Below are 24359 nucleotides of genomic sequence, written 5' to 3' on the forward strand. Positions count from 1 at the left end.
TGCTGGGGCTGGGGCTGCCTTCTGAGCTGGATGACCACAGAGTAGTGGCTGCTGGCTGGTGCCCAGCTCAGATGTCGGTGTCACTGCCAGCAGCAGCGCTGAAGGAAGGGTAGCATGGTATGGTATTGAGCCACTGTCTTCCAAGCTGAGTGTCCTGCCAGCAGCCACTACTCTCTGGCTGCCATGCTCAGCAGTCAGTGCTTCTCCCAGCAGCAGTGTAGAAGGAAATGTAGCAGGGTGTGGGATTGTAATGCTTCCTTCTGCACCTCAGCTGGTGGCAGCCCTGCCTTCCAAATGGGGTGGCCAGAGAGCAGGTGCCACTGGCCAGGTGCCCACCTCAGAAAGCAGTATAGTGCAAAAGGAAGGGTGGCATTGAATAGCATCGCCACCCCTTGTTCTGCACCATTGGTGGCACCAGCTCGACTGTTGACGCTGGGCAGCTGGAAAGTCTACCAGGAAAGTCTCCTGGAAAGTTTTCCAGCTGGAAAGTCTACCTGCTACCAGGAGCAGCATCACGGGTAACTGATGAAGGTAGGGCTGGGGGCTTGCCAAGGGTGGACAAGAGAGCCTCCACGGTCCAGATCCAGCCCACCAAGCCAATTGATCTGGCCCGCAGCTGCCCTGACGCTCCTCCAGGCCAATCAGAGTCTGTGGGTGGGGAGCACAGAAGTTCCTAATTCTGCCCCTTCTGCCTTAGGCCTTGCCCCTTCCAGGGCAGCCCGGGTCTCTTAAAAAATTTGTGAAGTGGGCACCCTTCTAAAATTATTGCCCACCACTGCCTCAGCCCTACCCCATCCCTTCTGCCGAGGCCCCTCCGGGTGCATCTAGGTATGCCGTGGAGAACAACAGAATTCAAAATGGCCGCCCTTAAAGGAGCAAATGACTTTTTTTCCTCTAACTTTCCCCTGACCCTTTTTTTTCTCAATAGTTTTCCCCTGACCGTTTTCCCTCCAACTTTTTTTTTGCTGCTCAACAAAAAATATTTAGTGTTCCTCGGTCTTAACAAGTTTAAGAAACACTGGTCTAGACTAAAAAAGCAGTCTAGATGCGGTTCTTTCAGAAAATAAAACCCTTTTTCAAGAGAACCCCGTAAACCTCATTTTTTCAGGAATAAGGGTTCCACTGAAAGAGAAATATCTTTCTTTTAAAACATGAAACTGGATACTTAGAATGCTCATTGCTGCAAACTTTTAAGCATATGTAACTAAACATGTGAATACATTGTATCTACTTTATATAAGTATCTGTAGGATTGAAATGTTAGATAGTGATTTCAACAAGGCAGGGATCCTGTTCATCTCTGTGTTAGCAAAGTACATAGATCAACAGGACGCCAAGTTTGCATCAAGTCCTTTGTATGAATAAGAAAGGTCACTTATTGGAGAAGACCTATGGCTACACTACTATATACCACTTGAGATAATTTGGTGCATGAATGTTGGGACGATTGTGTAGTCCCTTTTCTCTGTTTTGAATTGGTTTAATTGTTTACCACCTCTTTATTTTTCAAAACATAGTCAAGAGACAAACAGAATCCCTGTTTTCTTCCTCCATGTTTTTTTCATAATCACTCATTTGGAATCAGGTTCTGCCTCGCTCTACTTGCATTGATAGAACCGTATTCCACCACTAAATTCCACTGAGAAAATGAGAATGCTACCAGAGTATGGCATATTTTCAACATGGCAAAGGAGGTAGCATTTATTTTGTAAAGGCACTTGCTCTACCACTTACTTCTCTGTCAGTGCTTTTTACTAGGTGCTATCAATAATGAACTATTCATATTTTAAAAAGAGAAAAGTGCTGCTTATGTAAAGAGGAAACTTGGGAAGGTAATTGTGTTTCTGTAGTGAAAAGCACAATAGCATCATGGCCCATACTAGTACAATACAAATAAAAATGTTGAGCATTTCAGACTACCAGATTGATTGATTGGACTGCTCCACTCCAAGGGTGCCCAATTCCCAAATCTTGTATTCTCTTTGCTGGATTTGATGCACCTTTAACATTGGTTTTATACCAGTAACTTTAATCGAGTGAGGGGAGAGCTGAGATGACTAACAGAAGAACCTGTTATAGAAGTCTTATAGCGGATCTCCTAGCAACAGTATGGAAATCTATTATGACCTATCCTGACAACGGATGTCACCAGAATTCAGCTGGTTGCGTGGGTAGACACTGGATATTCCTATAATAGTTCTAGTGAACTCTGCTTTGAAAAGACCAAAGACCTAATAAATATTTAGGACCAGATCCTCAGCTGGTGTAAATTAGTGTAGCTCCCTTAGGATCAAGGGAGCTATGTTGATTTACACCAGCTGAGGATCTGCCTCAAACAGTTTTTCCCTTCAAGTAAAAAGTGATCATCCTTCAGTTTACCTCAGAAATGTATATGCTGTATGCGGAGCCTGATTTTAGTACAGACTGCAAAAGGGAGGGAAAGGTTTACTGAGTAGGAGAGACGCAGAAGTTTTGAGACAATAACGGTAAGCATTTTAAGAACTAGTTTCACTCATTTCTAAATTACAAACATGATATGTTTCTTAGAGGTTCTAGAAGTACCCAACATGGGGATGTACAATTTGATCTTAACTAATAAAGAGGGGGAACGTCTAGACTGCAGAGTTCGGTATCCTGGAAAAACTCTGCCGCATCCAAGGAACGTGTCTATTCTTCTGAAAAATTTTTTGTTAGAGCAGACGTGGTTTTTCAGCATCCCTGTAAACCTCGTTTTACGAGGAAGAAGGGATGTTCCAAAAAAGGGTTTTTTCCCCAAATTTGGCCCAGTGTAGATGGGCCAAATGTCAGAAAAGCCTCTTCTGAAAAAAGAAGCAGAAAAACATATGCAAATTGTGGTTTGCAATTTGCGTATCTTTTCCCGGAAGAACTGTGTAGTCTAGAAACAGCCAGAATGAATTGAAGAGAGTGCACTTTCACTGAGCTGGGAGCAACCAAATCTGAGGAAAAGTCTGGACAGAATTTTGTATGGTTTTATCAGTAATATACAGCAGATTGGATGAGCTTACAAAACCAACCTTTTCCCAGTTTTCAATATGTGTTTCACAGAAGCTCAGAAATGTTCAGATTCAGAATTTCAGTTTGGCTGCTGTAGAGAAGATGGCTCCACCACAAACGGTGAATCTGGCTTCAAAAAATACACCCCAAGCACCTGAGCATCATTTGGATTCAGGACTTGATTTTGTGCTGATCCATACTTTTCATCATTTATACTATTTACTCCTTTCCATTTCACTTGCCTGGGGAAATGAAGCTACATAAGTTATTTGCACTCACTGATTCTCATGCCTGAACACAACATCATAATGCTTGGCTTGCAAACCCTGGAGGAAAATGTTTAAATACACACAACAAACTGTGTTCATTGAAATAAATAAATAAATAATGAAAGCATTTCTGCTCATGCAGAATGGATCTTGGATGCAAAATTATTCATACAGATTGGTTCTTGCTAAGAGCCACTGTAGCCTATTTTTCATGCTGCTAACCTATAGCAGCACATATATATATCAGGCACCTCGGGTTAATAACTTCTAAACAAAGGGTTTACAGTATCTGATGCGATGCAGCGTCTATCTTGCCTCAGGAAGACTGCTATTTCCATCATTCCTGTTTCCCCTGTCTCATGATACACAACCCAAGGGGATATTCAATACAAGATGATAAACTGATAAAAGGAAATATTTTTTTCACACAGCACACAATTAGACAGTAGAGTATTGTCACCGGCTGTGATTGAAGCCCAACTGAGTAAAATTAAAAAGGCTCTGTGGTCTGAGGCGGGTCTACCACCTGCATTTTTTAATACTATACCTTATGGCTATAAAAGTGGTGTTCTTGATTGATAAGGACCTGGTGGCTGAAGATTCTCTGGCTCCAATTTTATCAGATCCATGCGCAGCTGAAACAGCGGTTGTCAGAAAAAGAAGAGGAGGTATTAGTGCTTTTCTTTTTTTGAGCAGGGTGAGGTGGATGTTGACTTTGGTCCTGGTTTGTCAAGCATTTGGGCATTGCTGCTGCATCATCTTTCTGAGCATCCTTTGCATTTCCACAAGTTAATTTGATTGTGTGGCATCCATTTTGACCTTCTCTTCAGTTGCCGTGCAAGAGGTGTCAGTCACATCCTGTATTAAACATCCCTCCTTCAAGGAGTAGGGTGTCTTTACCCATATTGGATGCCTCTTGCAACCTGCTAAGGCTGTGAGTTTCGTGAGCCCATTTAAGGTGCCAAACAAACTCTATAAGCTACCTTGTGAGTGGTTTTCATACTTTCATATTGTCTTTGCTGTTCCTCTAACATGAAGCAGAAGGATGAGCAAATCCCATGCCTCGATAGCCAATCTGCCATTTATGTGTAGTTCTCTTACTAAAGGGGCCTCTGAGAAGACCCTGTGTGCTACAATCCAGACTACAATTCCCATGAGCCCTTGGGAAAAAAGGAAGGAAGGAATCAGAAGGGGAGAGGGCTCTCGCTCCATGTGCTTGAAGAAAGAGGCCTGGCAGTCTGGGACTCTGCCTTGGAGTTTGGAACCAAAAGGGGAGCCAGGCTGCTGCCGCCAAGGACATTGACCCAGTGGAGTGGCTGTTGGAGTGCAGCTACTAGATGCCTGTTGGAACTGGGAGTTAGCAGGCTGCTTCCCATAGGCATAGCATGAGGCAGTAAGTTTGGGCCTTGTTGGAAAAGTGCTGCCTGGGACAGAGCTGCTGTTTAGCCTGGACCAAATCCTCACTACAGCTGCAACATCAGCGCGCCAACACAAACAAGTGTCTGGGACTGAGTCTAGGGGTGTGCACACTCTGGGGCGGGGTCACTGTTGTCTAGTTATATAAGCTTCAGTTATTATGTGTTTTGTTAATGCTATTCACTTCTAATTCTGTTAATCCCTGTTTAGTTAAGTAAAGATGGTTAATTTTAAAGTGTTCTATTAGATGTATATGATTTGTAGTTGTTCTGGAATTAGATCTAGATTTATGTTGGAATGAGTACAGGCAGTCCCCGGGTTACGTACAAGATAGGGACTGTAGGTTTGTTCTTAAGTTGAATCTGTATGTAAGTCGGAACTGGCATCCAGATTCAGCCGCTGAATCTGGACACCAGTTCTGACTTACATACAGATTCAACTTAAGAACCCCAGGCATCCCCAAGTCAGTTGCTGCTGAAACTGATCAGCAGCTGATTCCAGGAAGCCCGGGGCAGAGCAACTCTGCCTCGGGCTTCCTGTAGTCAGCCGCTGGTCAGTTTCAGCAGCGGCTAACTTGGGGACGCCTGGGGCAGAGCAGCTGGGGTGCTGCTGGGTTGGTCCAGTAGCGCGGCCGCTCCTCGGTGCTACTGAACCAACCCAGCAGCACCCCAGCTGCTCTGCCCCAGGCGTCCTGATTCAGTCACTGCTGAAACTGATCAGCAGCGGCTGAATCAGGACTCCTGGGGCAGAGTAGCTGGGGTGCTGCCGGGTTGGTCCAGCAGCGCCAAGGAGCGGTGCTGCGGGACCAACCAGCAGCGCCCCACCTGCTCTACCACAGGCCCCGGGCTTTGCTCCACATCTCCCTGGTCTGCTGCGGGGGGGGGGCACTAGCTGCATCCCCCCCCCAGCAGACCAGGGAGACGCGGAGCAAAGCGGCGGAGGACCCGGGCCGGACCCGCGGCGCTTCCAGCTGATCTGGAAGCGGCCGCGGGTCCGGCCCTGGGTCCTCTGCCGCTTTGCTCCCCGTCTCCCTGGTCTGCTGGCTCCCGCAGCAGACCAGGGAGACGGGGAGCAGCTTTTCTCGCCCCGGGGGAGGCGGGCGGCAGGACCAGGCGTCCCGCCGCTCGAGTCCTCCGGGGCGAGAAAATCCCCGTTCGTAACTGCGGATCCGACATAAGTAAGATCCGCGTAACTCGGGGACTGCCTGTATATTCCTGGAGGCTCTTAAGGCACCAGTGTGTGTACAAGGCCAGCCAGGTGGAGGCACCGCCACTTTACATTCATTGCCAGCAAGGGACTGCAGCAAGGGACAGCCCAAGCGCGCCCGGGCTGTCCCGCTGCGGGCGTGCTCCAAGGCTTTGCTCCTGTCCCCCTGGTCTTCTGGGGGGGGTCCAGCAAAGCCGCTGGACCCCCCCAGCAGACCAGGGACACCAGAGCAAAGCCGCCACCTGGGCGGCTTTGCTCGTTTGCCCGGGAGCAAAGCCACCCAGGCGGCGGCTTTGCTCGGGTGTCCTTGGTCTGCTGGGGGGGTCCAGTGGCTTTGCAGGACCCCCCCAGCAGACCAGGGAGACCGGGAGAAGCTTTTCTCTCCCCAGAGGACACGGGTGGCGACCCGCCGCCCGTGAGCTCCGGGGCGAGAAAAGCCCCGTTTGTAAGTGCGAATCCGATGTAAGTTGGATCCGCGTAAGTTGGGGACTGCCTGTATTTACTAAACATCATACTTTGGATTTGGCTTCAAGATAAAATGATAGTTTTGGTGGCACAGTGCTGCAATCATTATATAATTAGGACTCTGAACCACCTTCTGACTTTAGCACTGCTTGCCAAATTACACATAAGTGGGAATATGCAGAGCCATTTGAAGAAGAAATGAGGTTTGTTTGCTTTGTTTACTTCTTTGAGAGGCCTCTGCACCTTCTTACTCATCTTTCCCTTTTTCCACCCCCAGAGTCCTATTTTGGTGCCTCTGGGTCAGTGGTGGAAGCAACTGAGGCAGTAGAGGGTGCAGCATCCTTTATGTAGCCTGACTCTCAGAGGCGCAGCAGGAGGAGCGCTCAAACAGGCACTGCTTAGAGAAGGTTTGGCACTTAGCTTGCACTGGTCAGCCATTACCCATACATGTGAATATGCAGAATCATTTCGAAGAACTCCAGTTACAAGTAAGTAACTTTTTTTTTTAAAGCAAATGGCAGTGAGAACAGTTGATAAATACATTTAAAATGGTTTCTTATAAATAATCTTTATGTCTCAGGAAAGAGAAATCTGATTACTGGGTTGAATGAGGTTTGAGAAGGCGTCTCTTTGCTTTCTTCATATTGGACACTTATCGAAGAGGTTTGTTCAGAGATGGTGGGCTGGGGGAGCTATCTTTTGGGTACATCTAAACTACATCCCTCTTTCGAAAGAGGGATGTAAATTAGACATATTGCAATTGCAAATGAAGCTGGGATTTGAATTTCCTGTGCTTCATTTGCATAATCGCGTCATGGCATTTTTTTGAAAAACGCTATTTCAAAAGTGAAACCGCAATTTAGACACGGTTCTTTCTAAAAGAAAAGCCAAAAAATGAGATTTACCTTGTCTTTCAAAAAAGGTTTTTCTTTTGAAAGAACCGTGTCTAGACTTTCACTTTTGAAATAGCATTTTTCAAAAAAACGCCATGACACGATTATGCAAATGAAGCGCGGTAAATTCACATCCCGGCTTCATTTGCAATTTCAATATGTCTAATTTACACCCCTCTCCCAAAAGAAGGATGTAGTCTAGACATAGCCTTAGATACTTATCTGGTCTCCATTATTGTAGCTTCTGCATTCCTCATAATCTCTAATGTATTTGTGAGTTAAGAAAGTGTTATCCCCATTTTACAGCATTAGAACAAAGGCAGAAAGAGATGTGCAAAAGGTTATACAAGAAGTTTGGGAAAGAATAGGGTTGTAGACCTGGGTTTCCTGGGTTCCCTTCTTCCCTAACCATTAGACAATTCTGTCATCATAAATGACTGCACTAATTTAACAGAGAACCTTAAGCATTGCCATGTTCGAACCTGGCTGCATCAATGGCTAAAAGTAGGCAGGATTTCTTGAGAATTACTCTAGGCATTTGTCACTTGATTATGATGTCAAGAGGATCACTGCTACTGAATGAGAGGTAGTATAGCAGTTCGACAAAATGTTAATTAGCTCTAAGACTTGAGTAGTTTTTACTGGAAAAGAAAGGAGCATTATGCTGAAGAGGTACTGGTGACTGCACTTATCACAAACCTCTTTGAACTGAGTATAAACACAGCCTTCAATTTACATAATCAGAAGCCTCCAATCTAAAACAAAAGGGGACTGTGAAAAATCCAGGAATTTGGACTGTGTAGGCAGGCAGAGCAGCTTTGAATATTGTTCATTTTGTGTGTGTACACAATGGAAGGCAAAACTTATGGAAATGGAGAACAGACAGAATACCTACATGCAGAGACAAAAGGAAAGAAAGCCAACCACTAGCGTGTGAGCACAGTGTGACCTGGAGAATTTTGGGTGAGATTTTGGCTACAGAGGCTGAGAGGGGCTATAAGCTATGAAATTGCACTTTATTTTTTGTTCTTGATCCCTTCTGCACTCAGATTTTGTACATTCCATATAAATAAGCAAACATGCTTCAAAGACAATGCCAGATTCCCTCAATTTCTTCTTCCAACAGCTACATCTCCAGGGCCCTAAAATTTGACCAGCCACTTGGATCTAAAGGGGGCAACGGGATATTATTAAAGCAAGACCTGTGACTTTGGGCATTTTTCTTTTATACATTTCTGTGGTGAGCTCTGAGAACTGCTCCTGATTGTTTACAATTTTTATTTACAACTAGTCGGTCCTAAAATACACACACACTATTGTTTTTATTACCTTGTCTTACCTTTATCTTCCTGTTTTCTATTGTCTGTTAGACTATAAACTCATTGGATGTCACATACTATACATTTATCCTGTATACAATGCTGTTATGACCTAACTGATGTCATTAGTCACTACCACAGTATCAGTGTAAAATAATAATAATATATTTGCCTTCTTTCCGTACCTAATTAGAGTAGGTATAACTGACTGGGATTGATCATTCCCACACATTGGGATGTACAATCATCCAAATATGTCAGTGTTCGAAGGAGACACTTTCACATTAATTATTATTTCTGTTTTAGTTTTTAAACATCTACAGTGTGTGTCTAATCTACCTAATACTGTCTCATTAAATCATGTGATGAGCAAGTAGGGATGGAATAGTCTTTGGATCAGATAATATATAATTCATTGGCCATTACTCCATATGATTTAGCCAGTGCAGAATTGTGCATTACAGTACATTTAAGAAATTATGTATCCACATTCTGTGGCCATATGGCTTGTTAGGGTTTGTCCCGTGCTCTCATGTGGTATGTTGGACTTTGTCATAATTCTATATTGCAATGTATTGGTCCTTGCTAACTTAATACTATCTCAAAACAGGAAGTTGATAACATTGTAATATCACAAAGTTGGCTAACATACCTGGTCCAGTTTGGACCTCCCTTGTCCAGCACCCTTGGGACCTGAGTCATCCCGAACAATCGAGTTTGCCGGATGAGGGGAGGTCAAGGCTCCCTACCTGGCTGTAGGCTCTGCTGCTGGGTGCGGCTGCACTCCCTGCTGCCTGCCACTGCCTCCAGCCCTCCACCGGGCATGCCAGGCCGGCGCTGCATTCTTCCGCAGTGCCAGCCCCACACCGGGGCTCACCCCACTGCCTCCAGCCCCAGCTGGGGCTGTGCTCTCATGCCCCCGGTACTGGCCCAGGCTGCACGTGCAGCTGACTCCAGTCCTGGCTGGGACTGCGCTCCTGCACCATGCCAGCCCTGACTGAGGCTATGCCTCTCACCATGCCAGCTCCAGCCTAGGCTGCACTCCCCACTGTGCTAGCCCTGGCCCCTGACTGGGGCTGCGCTCCTTGACATCAGCCCTGATCAGCCAGGAGTCACTAGTCCAACAGTATCTGAGTTCCTGCCAGACCACAGATGTTGCCCGACCAGAGAGTCCTGGGGCTTGTCTACATTGGCCCCTTTTCCGGAAGGGGCATGCTAATTTTTCAGATCGTAATAGGGAAATCCGCGGGGGATTTAAATATCCCCCGCGGCATTTAAATAAAAATGTCCGCCGCTTTTTTCCGGCTTTTAGAAAAGCCGGAAAAGAGCGTCTACACTGGCCCCCATTCGGCCCGATCCTCCGGAAAAAAGCCCTTTTCCGGAGGATCTCTTATTCCTACTTCAAAGAATAAGAGATCCTCCGGAAAAGGGCTTTTTTCCGGAGGATCGGGCCGGATCGGGGCCAGTGCAGACGGTCTTTTCCGGCTTTTCTAAAAGTTGGAAAAAAGCGGCGTACATTTTTATTTAAATGCCGCGGGGGATATTTAAATCCCCCGCGGATTTCCCTATTACGATCTGAAAAATTAGCATGCCCCTTCCGGAAAAGGGGCCAATGTAGACGAGCCACTGGATTTTAGAGGTATTATTATTTCCTGTAATAGTTAAATAACTATTGTTATTGTTAATGATGAAGAGTATTTGCATTACACTTTACATCTTGAAAGTGCTGTAGATATAACAGAGTCAATTCTGTTTTATGCTAATGTGCTCACAAAGACCTTTTTCTAAATTGTCTTGACATCTTTATTTTCCTTCTGATTTTGTCTGAAGAGAGGAAAATAGGAGATTGAAAAGGAAGAGAATGTGTCCAACTCGGGCAGAAGGAAAAGAGAAGCACATTCATACCAGGCCAGAAAGTAGGCAAATCACTTGTTTGATACTATAAAAGAAGTGAAAAGATGGGGAAGTGCCTTTGAGTGAGTCTGAATGATCCAATATCCAAAGCCAAACTTCAAACTTGAGTATTTCGTCTTCACCTCAGAAATCTCCCTAATAGGACTTCAACACCGAGTTATTGTCTCACCTCCACAGAACAAGCAAAACCTGTCAGAGGTGTTTTTATGGAAGGAGAGAAAACAAAATGGAGAATATTGTTACTGCCACTATATACGTCTGCTATTAAATACATTGTTGACCTTAAACATTGTGTTTGGTTTCAGGATAACAGAAGCTTCAGAGGGGTAGCCATGTTAGTCTGTATCTGCAAAAGCAATGAGGAATCCAGTGTCACCTTTGAGACAGATTTATTAGGGCTTAAGCTTTTGTGGGTAAAACCCACTTCATCAGATGAATTGGAGTGGAGTTTACAGAGGCAGTTTACAGAGTTTATATAAGGACAACCAAAGAAAGAGGGTACTTGTGTGAATGAGGCTAATCAAGTCAGAGTAGAAGTGGCTCATTTACAGCAGTTGATATGGAAAAGGGGGAATCAAGAGAGAGGAAATTGCCTTTGTAATGTGTTAACCAGTCAAGATTATTATTCAGCCCTAAACTGATAGTATTGAATTTGCAAATGAATTCCAGTTCAGCTGGTCTCCCATTGTAATTGGGGTTTTGAAATTTTTTTGTAGGATAGCTACTTTTAAATCCATTACTGAATGTTCAGTGAGGTTAGTTCCTCCTGGCATGTCTAGACTGCAGAAAGTATCCTGAAATAGCAACTCCATGTTTTTAAATGCACTCGCTATTTCCCAAAATAGCATTCCATGAGGGTTAAGGGATTTGTCAGAATAGTGCCTTATTTTGAAATTTGGCACTATCTACACAAAATAAACTCTTTTGACCTAGATTCGGAATAAGCTACGCAATTTGCGCTACGCAATTTGCATAGCTTATTCCAACAGAAGGGTGCTGTCTAGACACACCCCTTAAGGTTTGTATATGTTACCATTCCTGATATCTGATTTGTGACTGTTTATCGTTTGGTTCAATTTGGCCAATATGCATGGCAGAGGGGCATTGCTGGTACTTGATGGCATAGATCACATTAGTGGATATGCAGGTGGATGTGCCCCTCATGTTGCAGCTTATGTGGTTAGGTCCTGTGATGGTGTTGCTATAATAGATATGTGGACAGAGTTGGCAATGAGGTTTGTTGCAGAGATATGTTCCTGGGTAAATATTTCTGTGGTGCAATATGTGGCTGCTGGTAAGTATTTGATTCAGTCTGAGGGGCTGATTGTAGGCCAGGATTGACCTGCCTCCTAAGGTCTATGAGAATGAAGGATTTTTTTCCAGAATAGGTTGTAAATTCTCAATGATGCACTGGAGGAATTTTAGAAGGGGCTGTAGATGATAATAGGTGGTGTTTTGTTATTTTCCTTGTGGGGCCTGTCCTGAAGCAAGTGACTTCTGGATACTCCTCTGGCTCTGTCAGGCTACGTCTACACTATTCTGATCTTCCAGAAAAAGCAACACAAATTGCAGTTTGCAATTTGTGTAGCTTTTTCCGCTTCTTTTTTCGGAACAGGCTTTTCTGATATTTGGCCTCTCTACACTAGCCCAAATGTCAGGGGGAAAAAAACCCTTTTTTTGAACATCTCTTCTTCCTCGTAAAACGAGGTTTACAAGGATACCAAAAAAGCTCGTCTGCTTTTCCGAAAAAAATTTCGGAAGAGCAGAGCATTCCCTGGACGCAGCAGAATTTTTCTGGGATACCTCCAGTATCCCGGGAAAAAAAACTCCGGAGTGTAGACACAGCCTCAGTCTGTTTCTTCACTTCAGCTGTGGGGGTATTTTTAAGCATTAAAAAGAATGACTGATAAAGATCTTAAAGGTTTTTGTCTCTGAGGGATTGGAGCAGATACAGTTATGTCTTAAGGCTTGGCTATACACAACTGATCATGTGGTGTGTTCTGGATGGAAGCTAGAGGCATGTAGATGAGAATAGTGTAACCCACAAACCTAGTGTGGTTCACTGTCCCATGTAGTGGCACTTAGACCATGTACAGCAAGAGATAAGAATAAGCCTAAGCTGAAAGTGAGCTGGCTTTATAGCTCAAGATGAAAAGGTTCCTACACTAAGCTCCAGCAATCCCAGGTTCAAATCCATCTGGTGGTGGTGGTTGCAATTGTAATCAGAGGGTTTCCAGAATAGGGTGCTGTTAACTGACTATCATTATTTATTACTGAAGTAGACAGGAACTTGTGTGGATTGTTCCAGGCTAAGGCGATGGTAGCTTGGAAATTGTTGAAATCCCTGTGGAATTCTTCAAGGGCCTCCTTCCCGTGGGTCCATATGATGAAATGTCATCAATATGGTGTAAGTAGAGGAGTGGTAGTAGAGTATAGGAGCTGAGGAAATGTTTTTCGAGGTCAGCCCTAAAAATGTTGGCATATTGTGTGGCCATGTGGGTGCCCATAGTAGTGATGCTAACTTGAAAGTATAAATTGTCCCCAAATTGGAAATGGTTGTGGGTGCAGCCAAAGTCACAGGACCTAAACACATAAGCCACACCATCAGGGGCTCATTCCCCTGCACATCCACTAATGATACATGCCGTCAAGTGGCATGTATATGCCCTCTGCTATGTACATTGGCCAAACCCGACAGCATCTATGCCAAAGGATAAATGGACACAAATCAGACATCAGGAATGGTAACCTACATAAAAGGGATGTAAAAATTCATTTAAAAATGTAACTGTGTAACTGCTAGAAATCCTACATGGTTACACACACTGTGGGCCTAGCAATATAAATAATAATAATACATGGAGATATGCCTATCTCATAGAACTGGAAAGGACCTTGAGAGATCATTGAATCCAGTCCCCTGCCCTCAAGGCAGGACCAAGTACCATCCCTGACAGATTTGTCCCAGATGCCTAAAAGGCCCCCTCAAGGATTGAACTCACAACCCTGGATTTAGCAGGCCAATGCTCAAACCACTGAGCTTCATACTGCAGATCTCATAGCAAAGCCTCCCCAGGAATGGGATCAGCAAGGGCTGCCAGCCCCACTCTGAGAGAGGCTTCGCTGCCAGGCCTGCAGCTGGGTGCTGGGGCGTCAGCATGTAACTTGAAGTGGTAGGGCTGGGCTGGGCCTGTCACAGACAGGGGTTGCTCCTACCAGTTGCCTGCTGGGGGCCCCACAGGGCCAAAGAAGGGGCAGGGTAACACAACTGGTTTTTAATAAGATTACTCTGGATTTACTCTTCTGGAACTGAGAGAAGAATTTGATTTAAAAATTATGTATCACTTGAGCACATCAAAAAAGAAAAAGCAGAAACAGAGCTGATCCAGAGAAAGGCAACGGAAATTATTAGTGTCCTCATGTACCCAAACTAGGGACAGCAAATGTATCCTAGTGATAGAAATGTAGCCGTGTTAGTCTGGGGTAGTTGAAGCAAAATGCAGGACAATGTAGCACTTTAAAGACTAACAAGATGGTTTATTAGATGATGAGCTTTCGTGGGCCAGACCCACTTCCTCAGATCAAATAGTGGAAGAAAGTATCCTGTGATCTTTAAATCTTACTTTTTACTTCAGCATAATTTTATTTCCCCTCTCCCTCTATACTTCTGAAAACTAACTTCAGGGTTCTTTATAGCCATGGTACCTCAGAATAAAGGCTATTCTGGCTGAAGTAGTGTGTGTCCCTTAAATCTGTGAGTTTGGTGGCCAAACCTAGGTGGTGTATTGAAAAGGGAGGAGGTTCAGCTCCAGGCCCATCTTTTCTATTTCCAAGTGGTGGCCCTGTTCTCACCCTTGAAATTAATGATATTCTGCTTTAGGTTAACTTTGCTTTGAAGTTTTATGGGTAATATCTGCACTATCCCTGTCATAAGAAGCGTGTCTCTGGGACATAGATTGATAGATATTTATAATGAATTAAAATACATGAATAATACTTTGATTTTTAGAAGCACTTCTTATGTAAAGTTTTCAAAGCATTTCGCTGCTTACCTATCTAGAGGTCTAGTCAAAATAAATATTATTTTTAGTTTTTTCATAACTGCTTGTTTAGTTTTTCTTTTTTTCTGTGAAATCCTCTGACTTATTGAGTTGCAACTTGTTGCAATTCAAATGTCACAGAATCTAGGGGAATCAGTGGTACAGCTGGACAAAACATTTTTGACTGAATTTTTTTTTCAGCAAAAAATTCAAGTGTGGCAACATTTAGCAAGTTCATGTTGAATTTGCCAGATTTATTTCAATGAGGTGACAAAACACTGGAAAATAATAAAAACAGTTTAACATTGTCAAAACAAAAATGTTTCATTTGACCTGAACTCATTATTTTCTGACTTTTCAATTCACCTAAAAATTTATTTAAATCTTAGTTGTGGTTCAATCCAAAACATTGTTTTTCTTTTCTCAGAATTGTCAGTGAAGTGAAAAGTCCATTATTCATGCAGTTCTAGTTAATGGGAATCTTTCCATTAACTTCAGTGTGCTTTGGATCATGCCCATATGCTCATGCGCTATGTGTTCTATATTGTCTCATTGAGAACTAAAAATCCCTTCATTTGTATAACACTGTCCCTGTCATAGGGATTATGTTTCCTTTCCAGACTATTCATTGGCTTCTTTGCATTACAAATTAGAGGCATTTGCAGGATCATGATAGTGTGAAACTTCTATATTCCATTGTGTCATTAACAATTTTGGACAGGGAGTGACTGGTCCTTGGCCAGAGTAAATTGGCATTGCTCCACTGAAGTCAATGGATTGAAAGCACCTAAGGATTTAGTCCAGAATGTAGGGAACGTTTCCAGAGGAACTGATCGTGTGAGACTGTGTGTTTTACTGCGTTTTCGCCCTGCTTGACAGGGGAGAGGAGAGTACCAGTCTTTTAAACAAACACTAACTTTCTTTCTTTTTGTCAGCCACAAAAATGTTCCAAAAGGCTTTGGGGAAGGGAGAAGTAGTAACCGAGCTCGCTGACTCAGACAATGAGGAGGTGGAGATAAAGTGCATCCTAGAATATCTTGAAAGCCGCGATTTGGTATGAACAGTCTCTGTGCAATGCAAAAACAGTTTATATTACCCAGCCGCTGTCATTCTCCCATATAAGCCAACTTTTCCCCTCACTTATGATTCATCCCATCCCTCCACTTACTTGATTTGATTCAGTCTGTTTCCCTCTCATGTTTCCCATATATTCTGTTTCCTTCTCTCTTGATCCATCCCATCTATCCCAGTAGCTGGAATGATATCATAATCCCCAGAATTTGTAAGAAACTATGTTACATTTTCACTTTGCCAAATATCAACCCAGTTCACTGTGTTCTGTCCTCCTTGCAGTCATCTGTGGAGCACGAGCTCCACATCTTGAGAAACCTAGAAAGAAAAATCAGTGCTATCACCCATCTGCATAGTGACCTGGCCCAGCGGCTGGTTGACATCACCTCCATCACTGTCATCAAGGATAAGGTAATAGCATAAGATGTACGCGACAAAGAGGGACTCAGAACTGAATCCAGAATTCCAAGTCTTAGTCAGCACATCGTGCTATCTCTCTATGTAATAGTACCATGAACTAGGGATGTTAAAATGTTTTTAATTGTGTAAATACTAAAGTTTTCAGAAGATACACGTTTACAAGTGGGGGCGGGGGCAGGAGGTGGGAACCCATGCTCACAGGGAGCTGGCTTTTAAGCCATCTCCCTGGGAACACCAGCCCTTGCACCCCATCCCACCCTACTGCCTCTGTACTACATGTACTGGCTCCTGCCCAGCCAACCGCTCCCCCCATTGCTGTCTCTGATACAGAGTGCCTTGAACACACAGAGGCAGCAGTATGTGTATGTGTGTGTGTGTGTGTGTGTGTGTAGGGGGGAGAGAGTTGGCTCATCAGAAGCGAATATGCATGAGGAGTGAACTTGAAAGCTGGCTCCCTGTGTGTACAGGCTCCAGGCTGCCACCTCTGCCCGTGCTGCCGCCTTGGTATCAGAGACATCAGCATGGGTGGAGGGGGGGCAGGTGGCTCCATGGCAGCCATCACTCAAACGCACCAACTCCCACCTCTTCTCCCCCTGCTGCTTCTGATGCAGGCAAGATCATCAGTTAACCATGTACTTGGCTACCCGTTCACATCCCTACCATGAACAAGAAAGGATGAGCATAAGTGTCCTGGGCATGTCATGTGACATGTTTCTAAAACCCATATGATAACAGACTTTATCAGCTCTCATGAGTTAAGTAAACATATTCAGGTTTTTTTCAGTAGCTGAACTGAACTAGAACAGACTCTGAGTTATGTTTGGCAAAATTATATTCTAGCATTGGCCATTATTCTGTTTATGGCAGGGGTGGGCAAAAGGGGATCCGTGGGCCGCATCCGACCCGCCAAGTGGGTTGATCCAGCCTGTGGAGGCCCTGCCACTCTCCCACCCCCCAAGCCTTTTTGAAGCACCGCACGCTACTCACAGAGCAGGAGGAGACTTCACGTGCTCCCCCGCCCCCGAGACCTGATTGGCCTGGCGGCAGGAGGAGCGTGCAAAGTTTCCTCTGTCCTCCGCCCTCTGCACCCCGCCCTGTGAGGAGCACATAGCACTTTGAAATGCCGTGTGCTCTTTGCAGGGCAGGAATAGGGTAGGAGGAGTCTTCATGTGCTTCCCTGCCCCCAGGCCAATCAGGGCCTGGGGGCGGGAGAGCTAAAGCTTCCTTCGTCCTGCCCTGGCCCTGCTAGTTGCCTGTGGCACTTCAAAGTGCCACGTGCTCCTCACAGGGCGGGAGAAGGCTTCCTGCACTCCCCCTGATTGACCTGAGGGAGGGGGAGTGTGCCAAGCCCCTTCCAGGGCACGGGTGCCTAGTTGGAAGGGAGGGCAAAGGGACCAATCATGGCCTTGAGGTGGGGTGGCTCCGCCTCTTCCTGTTTAGGTCCTGCCCCTTCCAGGGTGGTCCAGGGCGGCTACACAAATTTTTGAAGTGGCCCCTGGGCAAAAATTATTCCCCACCCCTGCTTTAGCAACTATATAACATGTAGTCCACTACACGATTAACCAATAAGCCTTGGTTTACTGGTTAATCTTATTGACCACACACACTCCCCACCAACTTGTTGCCTCTGTATCAGAGGCAGCAAGGTGGGGCAGTGGGGAGCTTGATGCCCATGAAGAGCTGGCTTTAAGCAGAGTCAGCAAAGGTGGGGACAGGCATAAGCCAGTGATGGGGGGGAGCCAGCTTTAAAGCTTCCCTCCCTCCCCACACTGCTGCCTCTATCCGAGAAAGCAGCACCAGGGGTGGGTGGAGGAGGCTGATGTGAAGCTGTGTCTGTCTGTGGTGGACTGAGCCCACTGTGGACAGAGGTGGTCCCTGGCAGCAGCCCCTGTCCTAGGGTGGTCCAACTCCCCATGGACAGAGGCTGCTTTGTGGCAATCTCCCCCTGCCCCTGCACCCCTGCAGCAGCCTCTCTTCACAAGGAGCTCTGCCTGTATCAGTGTGGGATGACAGGCAGGCAGTCTGCATGGGGAACTGGTTTTTAAACTGGCTCCCCTCGCAGACTGGCTCCCACCTGCCACCCCCTGCTGCTGCCTCTGATAGAGAGGCAGCAGCGCAGGGTGGCAGGGGGCTCCCTGGGAGAGGGGTCAGGAGTGCACTGGCTGCTGGCCTCACCCCCGAGGAATATCAAATAGTTGCGTAACTGTTAAGATTTCATGCGGTTACACGACTATTCAATTACACTATATCTAACATCCCTAATCAAAATCGAATCCTATTTTATTATTTTTTGTCATGGATAATTATAGGAAAGCAATGCCTGCCCTGGAAACGCCCATTCTCATTGTTTAAACAAACTTATTTCCTCATTAGCATTGATTTCAATGGGAATTATCAACCTGTAGCTGGAAAATAAGGTCCCAAAGATGAATTTGATTCATGATGCTATAACTGTGAGACCACAGGACTGTAATAACTAAGGCTGTGTCTACACTGGGATTAATTTGGCATAAACTACATAAAGTGAGCTACGTCAATTGCTATTTTGAAATAGTGAGCATCTACACAGCACTTATTGTGATACAGGGCAATCTTCCTCCGACTTCCCTTAACTCTTCGTACAATGAGGGTTACAGGGTCAGAATAAGAAATCCTCTAGCTTGACAGTATTTTGATAATATTTCAAAATAACTGTCTGCTGTGTAGAAGTGGACTACGGTATTTTGGAATATCACTAGTTATTTCAAAATAGTGTTGCAGTGTAGACATACCCTAAGTCAATCAGATTGCTCACTTTTCTAGTTCCGTCATAGGGTTGCATTATTTCCCCCCACCCTATCCCTCAGTTCTTGTTCCCCAAACATGGGGGCAAGGTTTCCTGATCTCAGCTGAAGCTGTTCACTTCCTTACCCGTCTCTTGGACTCTTTTTTCTGATGGTAATGATTCCACAGAGACGAGTCCACCACATGTAATTCTGAGTGCATGTAATGAGGCATGAATTTCTCTGTGCTGATCAAGGAACTGAAGGAGGAATTTGAGGAGGCTGCCATTGCCATTATAGTGGCCGTTGGTAAGCACTGTCCAGGAGAGGTCGTGGCCACACTGCAAGAGAGATTCCAGTCAAAAGTCCTGCCGCTCCACCAAGTCCTCTGTGCTGTGGAGAAGCTCTGTCAACTCAGTGGTACCATCTTTCTGAACTTCCTGTTGTCTGACTTTCTTGTTAGATTGGAAAGTGTTTCATATGACCCTACTAAACATGTCTCAATTACCTTAGCTTTTCTTATGAGCCCTTCTGATAATGAGCCCTACACTGTGGTTGATCAAAAATTTTCCACCTAAACTGGTTTTCAACAAGAAACTGGGTTTGTGACTAAATTATTTTTTCATTAAAAGTGTCTGTTTTCCTTGGTAGATTTGGAGGGGAAGGGGAAGTTGAAAGGGGTTATTTGTTTTTTGCCAAAACATTTTAGCTCCAGAACCTAAGGATTTTGCTGAAAATGAGGGTGGTTTTGCCTCGTGGGAGTCGTAGTTGGCTCATCAGATTCACATTCTTGTCTATGACCTGGGATCAGCTGCTTGATTACATCTTCCATAATGGAGCATGATCAGCCCTCTTGGTGAAGAGAGGCAGTATAGTGTGGAGATCCTGGCCATGCTGCATTATAGCAGCTGTCGTCCAGCTGGGCATCCCAGCACAAAGAGTTGGATGGAGACATGAAGAGGCATTAAAACTCCCATTTAAGCTAAAACCTTCCTGGTTTTCTAGCGTTCCATTTTTTGTAGCAAAGTGGTGGGAAAGGCAGGATTTTCCACCTCTCTGCCCTACCCCATTCACTCCTGAAGGAGCTTCCTCTCATCCTTTTGAGGACAGACTGTCCATAGCCTTATTGTGGCTATGTCAGTGGGGAGAAGCAGTTTGTGCTTGATGAAGTGGGCTGCTCAGGCTGCTCTTTCCACGTGCCACCTGGGTTGCAAGTCACCCCAAAAGGAACAAGCCCCTGACCCACAATTGCACTGGACTGCAGAGCTGAATAGGCTGCACCATCCAAAGGGACAGTGCAGCATATAACTCTCCTTCCTCAAACTCCTTGAACACTGCCTCCACCACAAACATGTGCCTTAAAGGTAGACTCTCTGGCCCTTATGGTGCAAGGTAAGTCCTGCACCCTTGTGGTTTTATACCCTCATTTGAGTTTAGCTTGTGGCTACAGCGGGTACACCAGTTTGGTAAAGACCATATTGCTCAGTGATAAAACCTGGCTTCTTGCAGGAGCCACTGACCACTAGGAAGGTTGGAGACCAGGGAGGCTTGAGGGGAAGGATCTGTTTCTGGTGCCAGGAAAGGAAGCTTTTGAAGGAGTGGGAGGAGGAGAAGGGATCCAGTGGGTATTGGTGGAAGATGCAGGAAGAGGTTGGAAACTATCATGATGAGAAGGGGTAGGTACAGCTGTCTGAAAAGTGATCTGGGTATATTTCTAGGCCACAGATGGATAAACCTCTGTCCTCTCTGTTAGTAGATAATGAGGGGAGAGTCTTTTACATCATAAGGTTTCTGACATTTTTTTTTTTATAAAACTGCTACTTGAGGAGCTGTTTACTAAGGTATCAGCCCACTTGGAACTGCCCACCAGCAATATCTGCTTGTAGGGAGGATATTGAGCCATATCTATCAAAAATGCATAGAGTTGTCTATCCCTTTTACATGCGTGCTCCATTGCTCTGTAGTGGGGCTGTCAAGCAGATGGAATTCCTTCAAGCAAATCTCCCATGGGACAAAAAGCAACATTCCAGCTGGAAACAAAGCTGATTGTGTTTTCCTCTCCTCTCTTCCAGTAATGGCTCCCTACATAGGTGCAATGTGGGACTGTGTCCTTCCAGCCCTACCCTTGGTAGAGTCAGAAGAATATATGCTGGTATTTAGTGATGGTGAGAATTTCAAGTTCCCTTGTATTTAGGGATTTTTCCATTCCTAGGTCTGGATCTCATTTCCCACAGACTTTCCTTATTGGCTTTCTGATGTGTGAGGAGGAAGGAGGGGAGGGGGAAATTAATATGTGCTTGCCTGAGCACAGTGATTGCTGTTCTGCCAGCCTTATGCAGAGTACACACTGAGGGGAAGAGAAGCTCCTTATACCCACTTCTTCCCCAACTAAGGCCCAGCTGGTACTAAGTGAACCCTACTTAGCCTATATGTTTTCTTAGGGCAAGGATGGAAGAGTGGGAATGAGAAAGGGGGAGTAGCTGAATATACAGGTCAGAGAAATCTATTGAAGTGAGTCCCAGGGAGATTTTCATACATTAGGAGGGACATACTAAATTTCATTTGGAGATATATAAATGAAGTCAGTGGAGGCTAGAGAAGTCAGTGGAGGCTGACAGAGCATGGAACTATGGTTAGGAAGACAGTGAATGTGAAAAGTGCATATAGTCATAAAGTCCAGAAAAAAGTCATTTGGATTCAGTGCCCTGGGCCAGAGTTTGAAACATTTTCTCTTGACGTCTACACTGCTAGGTTTGGATTAAAGATTACCGTTTACTTTGAAATCCTCAGTCAATGAGACTTCTTTACCAAGTAAGATGTTGGGTCTGAGAATTGTCATGGTTTTTTTTTCTCGGAGGTGCAGAGTGGTTAAGCCCCATTTCCTCTTGACAATTAAACTTGCAAAGGTTGAATCATGTACACGTGTCCTGGGTTTCCAGCAGAGTTTAAAGGAGAGTAGTTATGAATTAAAGGAAATTGTTTTCCAAAGCCTTTGCAAAATATGTGGATATTCTTCATTTCAGTGATAGACCCCACAGAACTTTCCAGAATGACACTGATTATTACGAGCTGTGGAGTACAATAACAATCTTTGGCTCTCCATGCAGTACTAAGAGGACTTGCCAAGTGTGCATCAAGGTACCTTGCTGAGCCACCACAAGGAGCTAAGAAGCTCGACATTACCGGAGAAACAGCAGCTGCCAAAGCCTACGTGACTTTCCTGGTGTTTTTCAACAAGTGGTTCCCAACTGCGAAGGGGAAGGTGAGGAGGGAAAATCTTGGGCCCTGAGTGGTTTTCAGTATATGTGTAGGGCTTGGAGAGCGAATGTGTACAGGTGAAAGGAGTCTGAAAGCCTGTGCTATGGGTTGAATAGTCCACTTGTCTTAGGGTGACCCAATGTTCCAATTTTATAGCCCCTTACATTCAGGGCTTTTTATACAGACACAATAAAAAGCACCCACTGTTCTGATTTTTCATACTCTCTGATCCCTAATTTATCTACAGTACAGTCACATATTAGGCAGGACAAACTTCCTTCACATCTGTTTCTGCCTCTGAAAATGTGGCCTCATTTTTGGTGTAAAGGAAGCCGCCATGGGAGAACAAAGCAGGGTGTGAAAGTGAGTGAGGCTGCGCTAGGACGCCATTCTGTTTCTAATGCCTTCATGATTTCTGGGGGAATTGAGCATTCACTTTTTAGGAAACAACATTAATTTTCCAGCCTTCAGGGTTGTGAAGATCCAAATCTCCCTGAGTTATTAAGAGACAGCTTAAAACAATACCTCTGTGAGGTTTTAGCTGTTCATTTTATCTTGTCTGGACATTATCACTGTAGACTAATCATGACGGTTCAAATTTCAAAATTGTTAACAATTTCAAGACTGATAATTTTAGTAGGAACATTCATCTAACATGTTACCAAGTATAGTGGAACTGTACGTAACACAAGTAGGTTTGACTGGTATTTTCCTTTGTAAAATTTTCAGTTGGGTATAACTTCAACTATTTAGACTTAAATTCGCCATGCCAGGAACGTGATTTTTTTTTTTGTTTGAGATGGGGTGTGAGCAAAATTTCAGCAAAAATGGTTCATCCTTAACCTTTTATCATAAATAGAAGTTAAAGTTGGGAAAGACCTGTTAGGTCATTTTACCTATCCCTGGTACCAATGCAAGGTTTTTCTCCATGCTTCCCATGGTTTGGTGAATGTGAAATAACTTAAGCAATTGAAATTCTGTCACTTCTTTTGGGACATTGTTCCACATGAAAGTTATTGATAGTTTTCAATAACTGTATTACTCCTAACTGCATAATAGGGTGTGTCTACATTGCACCATTAAAAACAATACTAGCATCCATGCAGCAGTTGTGTTGTTTTGCAAGAAAATCAAAATAACCGAGGGCTTTTTCCAACGCTGGTAAACCTCATTCCACGAGGAATAACACCTCTTCCAAAAAAGCTCTTTTGGAAGAGGGTGTGTGAGGACGCTCCATTGCTGCTATGTTGAAATAGTTCCTCACCAAAGCCATTCTAAAGTTATTCCTCCCCACTGCCTCCTGGGGCTCTAAACTGAGATAACACGTCCACATTATGGGAGCCTGCCTTGGACTAATTTTGAGGCTTCCCTGTAGTGCAGATGCTCCAACGATATCTTCCGAAAAAGCTTATTTCAAAAGAAGCTTGCAGTGTAGACATACTCTAAAGTGCTAAATTAGCTTCATGGAAGGGATAAAGGGGACACCAGACATCATGAAGAGACAGAACAAGAGAGACCTGGGCAAAGGGATATATAAAAGTTTTCATCACAATTTTTAACTCTTGGAGGAGGGCGAATTTTCTTTTTAAAGCACAGTAAATTGGACAGTGTTGCAAATACCAGTGAGGACACAACAATAAGCAAAAAGACCCAAAGAAGCTAAAAAATACAGGTAGCAAATTTCACTATCACATTCAAGCTGGGAAAATGCAGGTTAACCCAATGAGGGCAGGGAGAGACAAATAATCTGAAATGCAGGTATTCAATGGAGCTGTAATGTTAAAACCCAGATCAGTGTGACAATATTAAGATATTTCCTGGCATCTCAATGCTGCAAATACATGGACACATTGGTCACTATGCTCAGTCTGATTTGGAAAATGTTTATTCTTTGTTTTTCCTTCCTCCTGTGTAGGTGATGGAAGCCACGCTGGATGTAATCGGACAGCTGTTTTCCATCATGTCTGTTCAAACACTAAAAAATCATCTACAGTGTTTGATCTCACAACTCCTGCATCAGTATGGGACCAGGATACAACATTTTTATGTCACAGAGGTGAGCAGTCCAAGGGTATGCCTATGTTTTGTGACTAGAGGAGTTAGATTGCCCATCATTGCCACAGAACCATTGCTTCCATATTGTGGGGAGATATTGATTCCAAGCCTAGGTGATGTCTCTTGCCCAGCTCCTTTCAGACTGATATCTAGAATAAGAAATAGATGAACTGGTTGGAAATCTTTAAAAAAAAAAAAAAACACCTGAGACTAGGATACAAGAAGATGAACTTCATGGTGGCAGCTGATAGATTCA

General features: G+C 44.5%; 1 protein-coding gene across 10 annotated transcripts in view; it reads left to right on the forward strand.

Annotated features, from left to right (window-relative positions):
- Nucleotides 1-2157: 2157 nt before the first annotated feature.
- LOC102447280 (maestro heat-like repeat-containing protein family member 1) overlaps nt 2158-24359 on the forward strand; it is a 77125-nt gene continuing 54923 nt past the window's right edge. For 7 of the 10 annotated variants that reach the window (XM_075924938.1, XM_075924942.1, XM_075924945.1 and 4 more), the window contains exons 1-9: nt 2158-2486; nt 6649-6859; nt 10414-10499; nt 15473-15591; nt 15891-16019; nt 19048-19210; nt 20863-20955; nt 21898-22052; nt 23964-24104. In XM_075924938.1, the coding sequence (XP_075781053.1) occupies nt 10445-10499; nt 15473-15591; nt 15891-16019; nt 19048-19210; nt 20863-20955; nt 21898-22052; nt 23964-24104 (855 nt within the window). In that variant the 5' untranslated portion in view covers nt 2158-2486; nt 6649-6859; nt 10414-10444. Of the gene's footprint in view, nt 2487-6648; nt 6860-8390; nt 8505-10413; nt 10500-15472; nt 15592-15890; nt 16020-19047; nt 19211-20862; nt 20956-21897; nt 22053-23963; nt 24105-24359 lie in introns of those variants that run through there. The other 3 variants (XM_075924941.1, XM_075924939.1, XM_075924940.1) reach the window with 3 other exon arrangements.

This window comes from Pelodiscus sinensis, chromosome 3 (assembly GCF_049634645.1).
Source record: "Pelodiscus sinensis isolate JC-2024 chromosome 3, ASM4963464v1, whole genome shotgun sequence".
Lineage (NCBI taxonomy): Eukaryota > Metazoa > Chordata > Testudines > Trionychidae > Pelodiscus > Pelodiscus sinensis.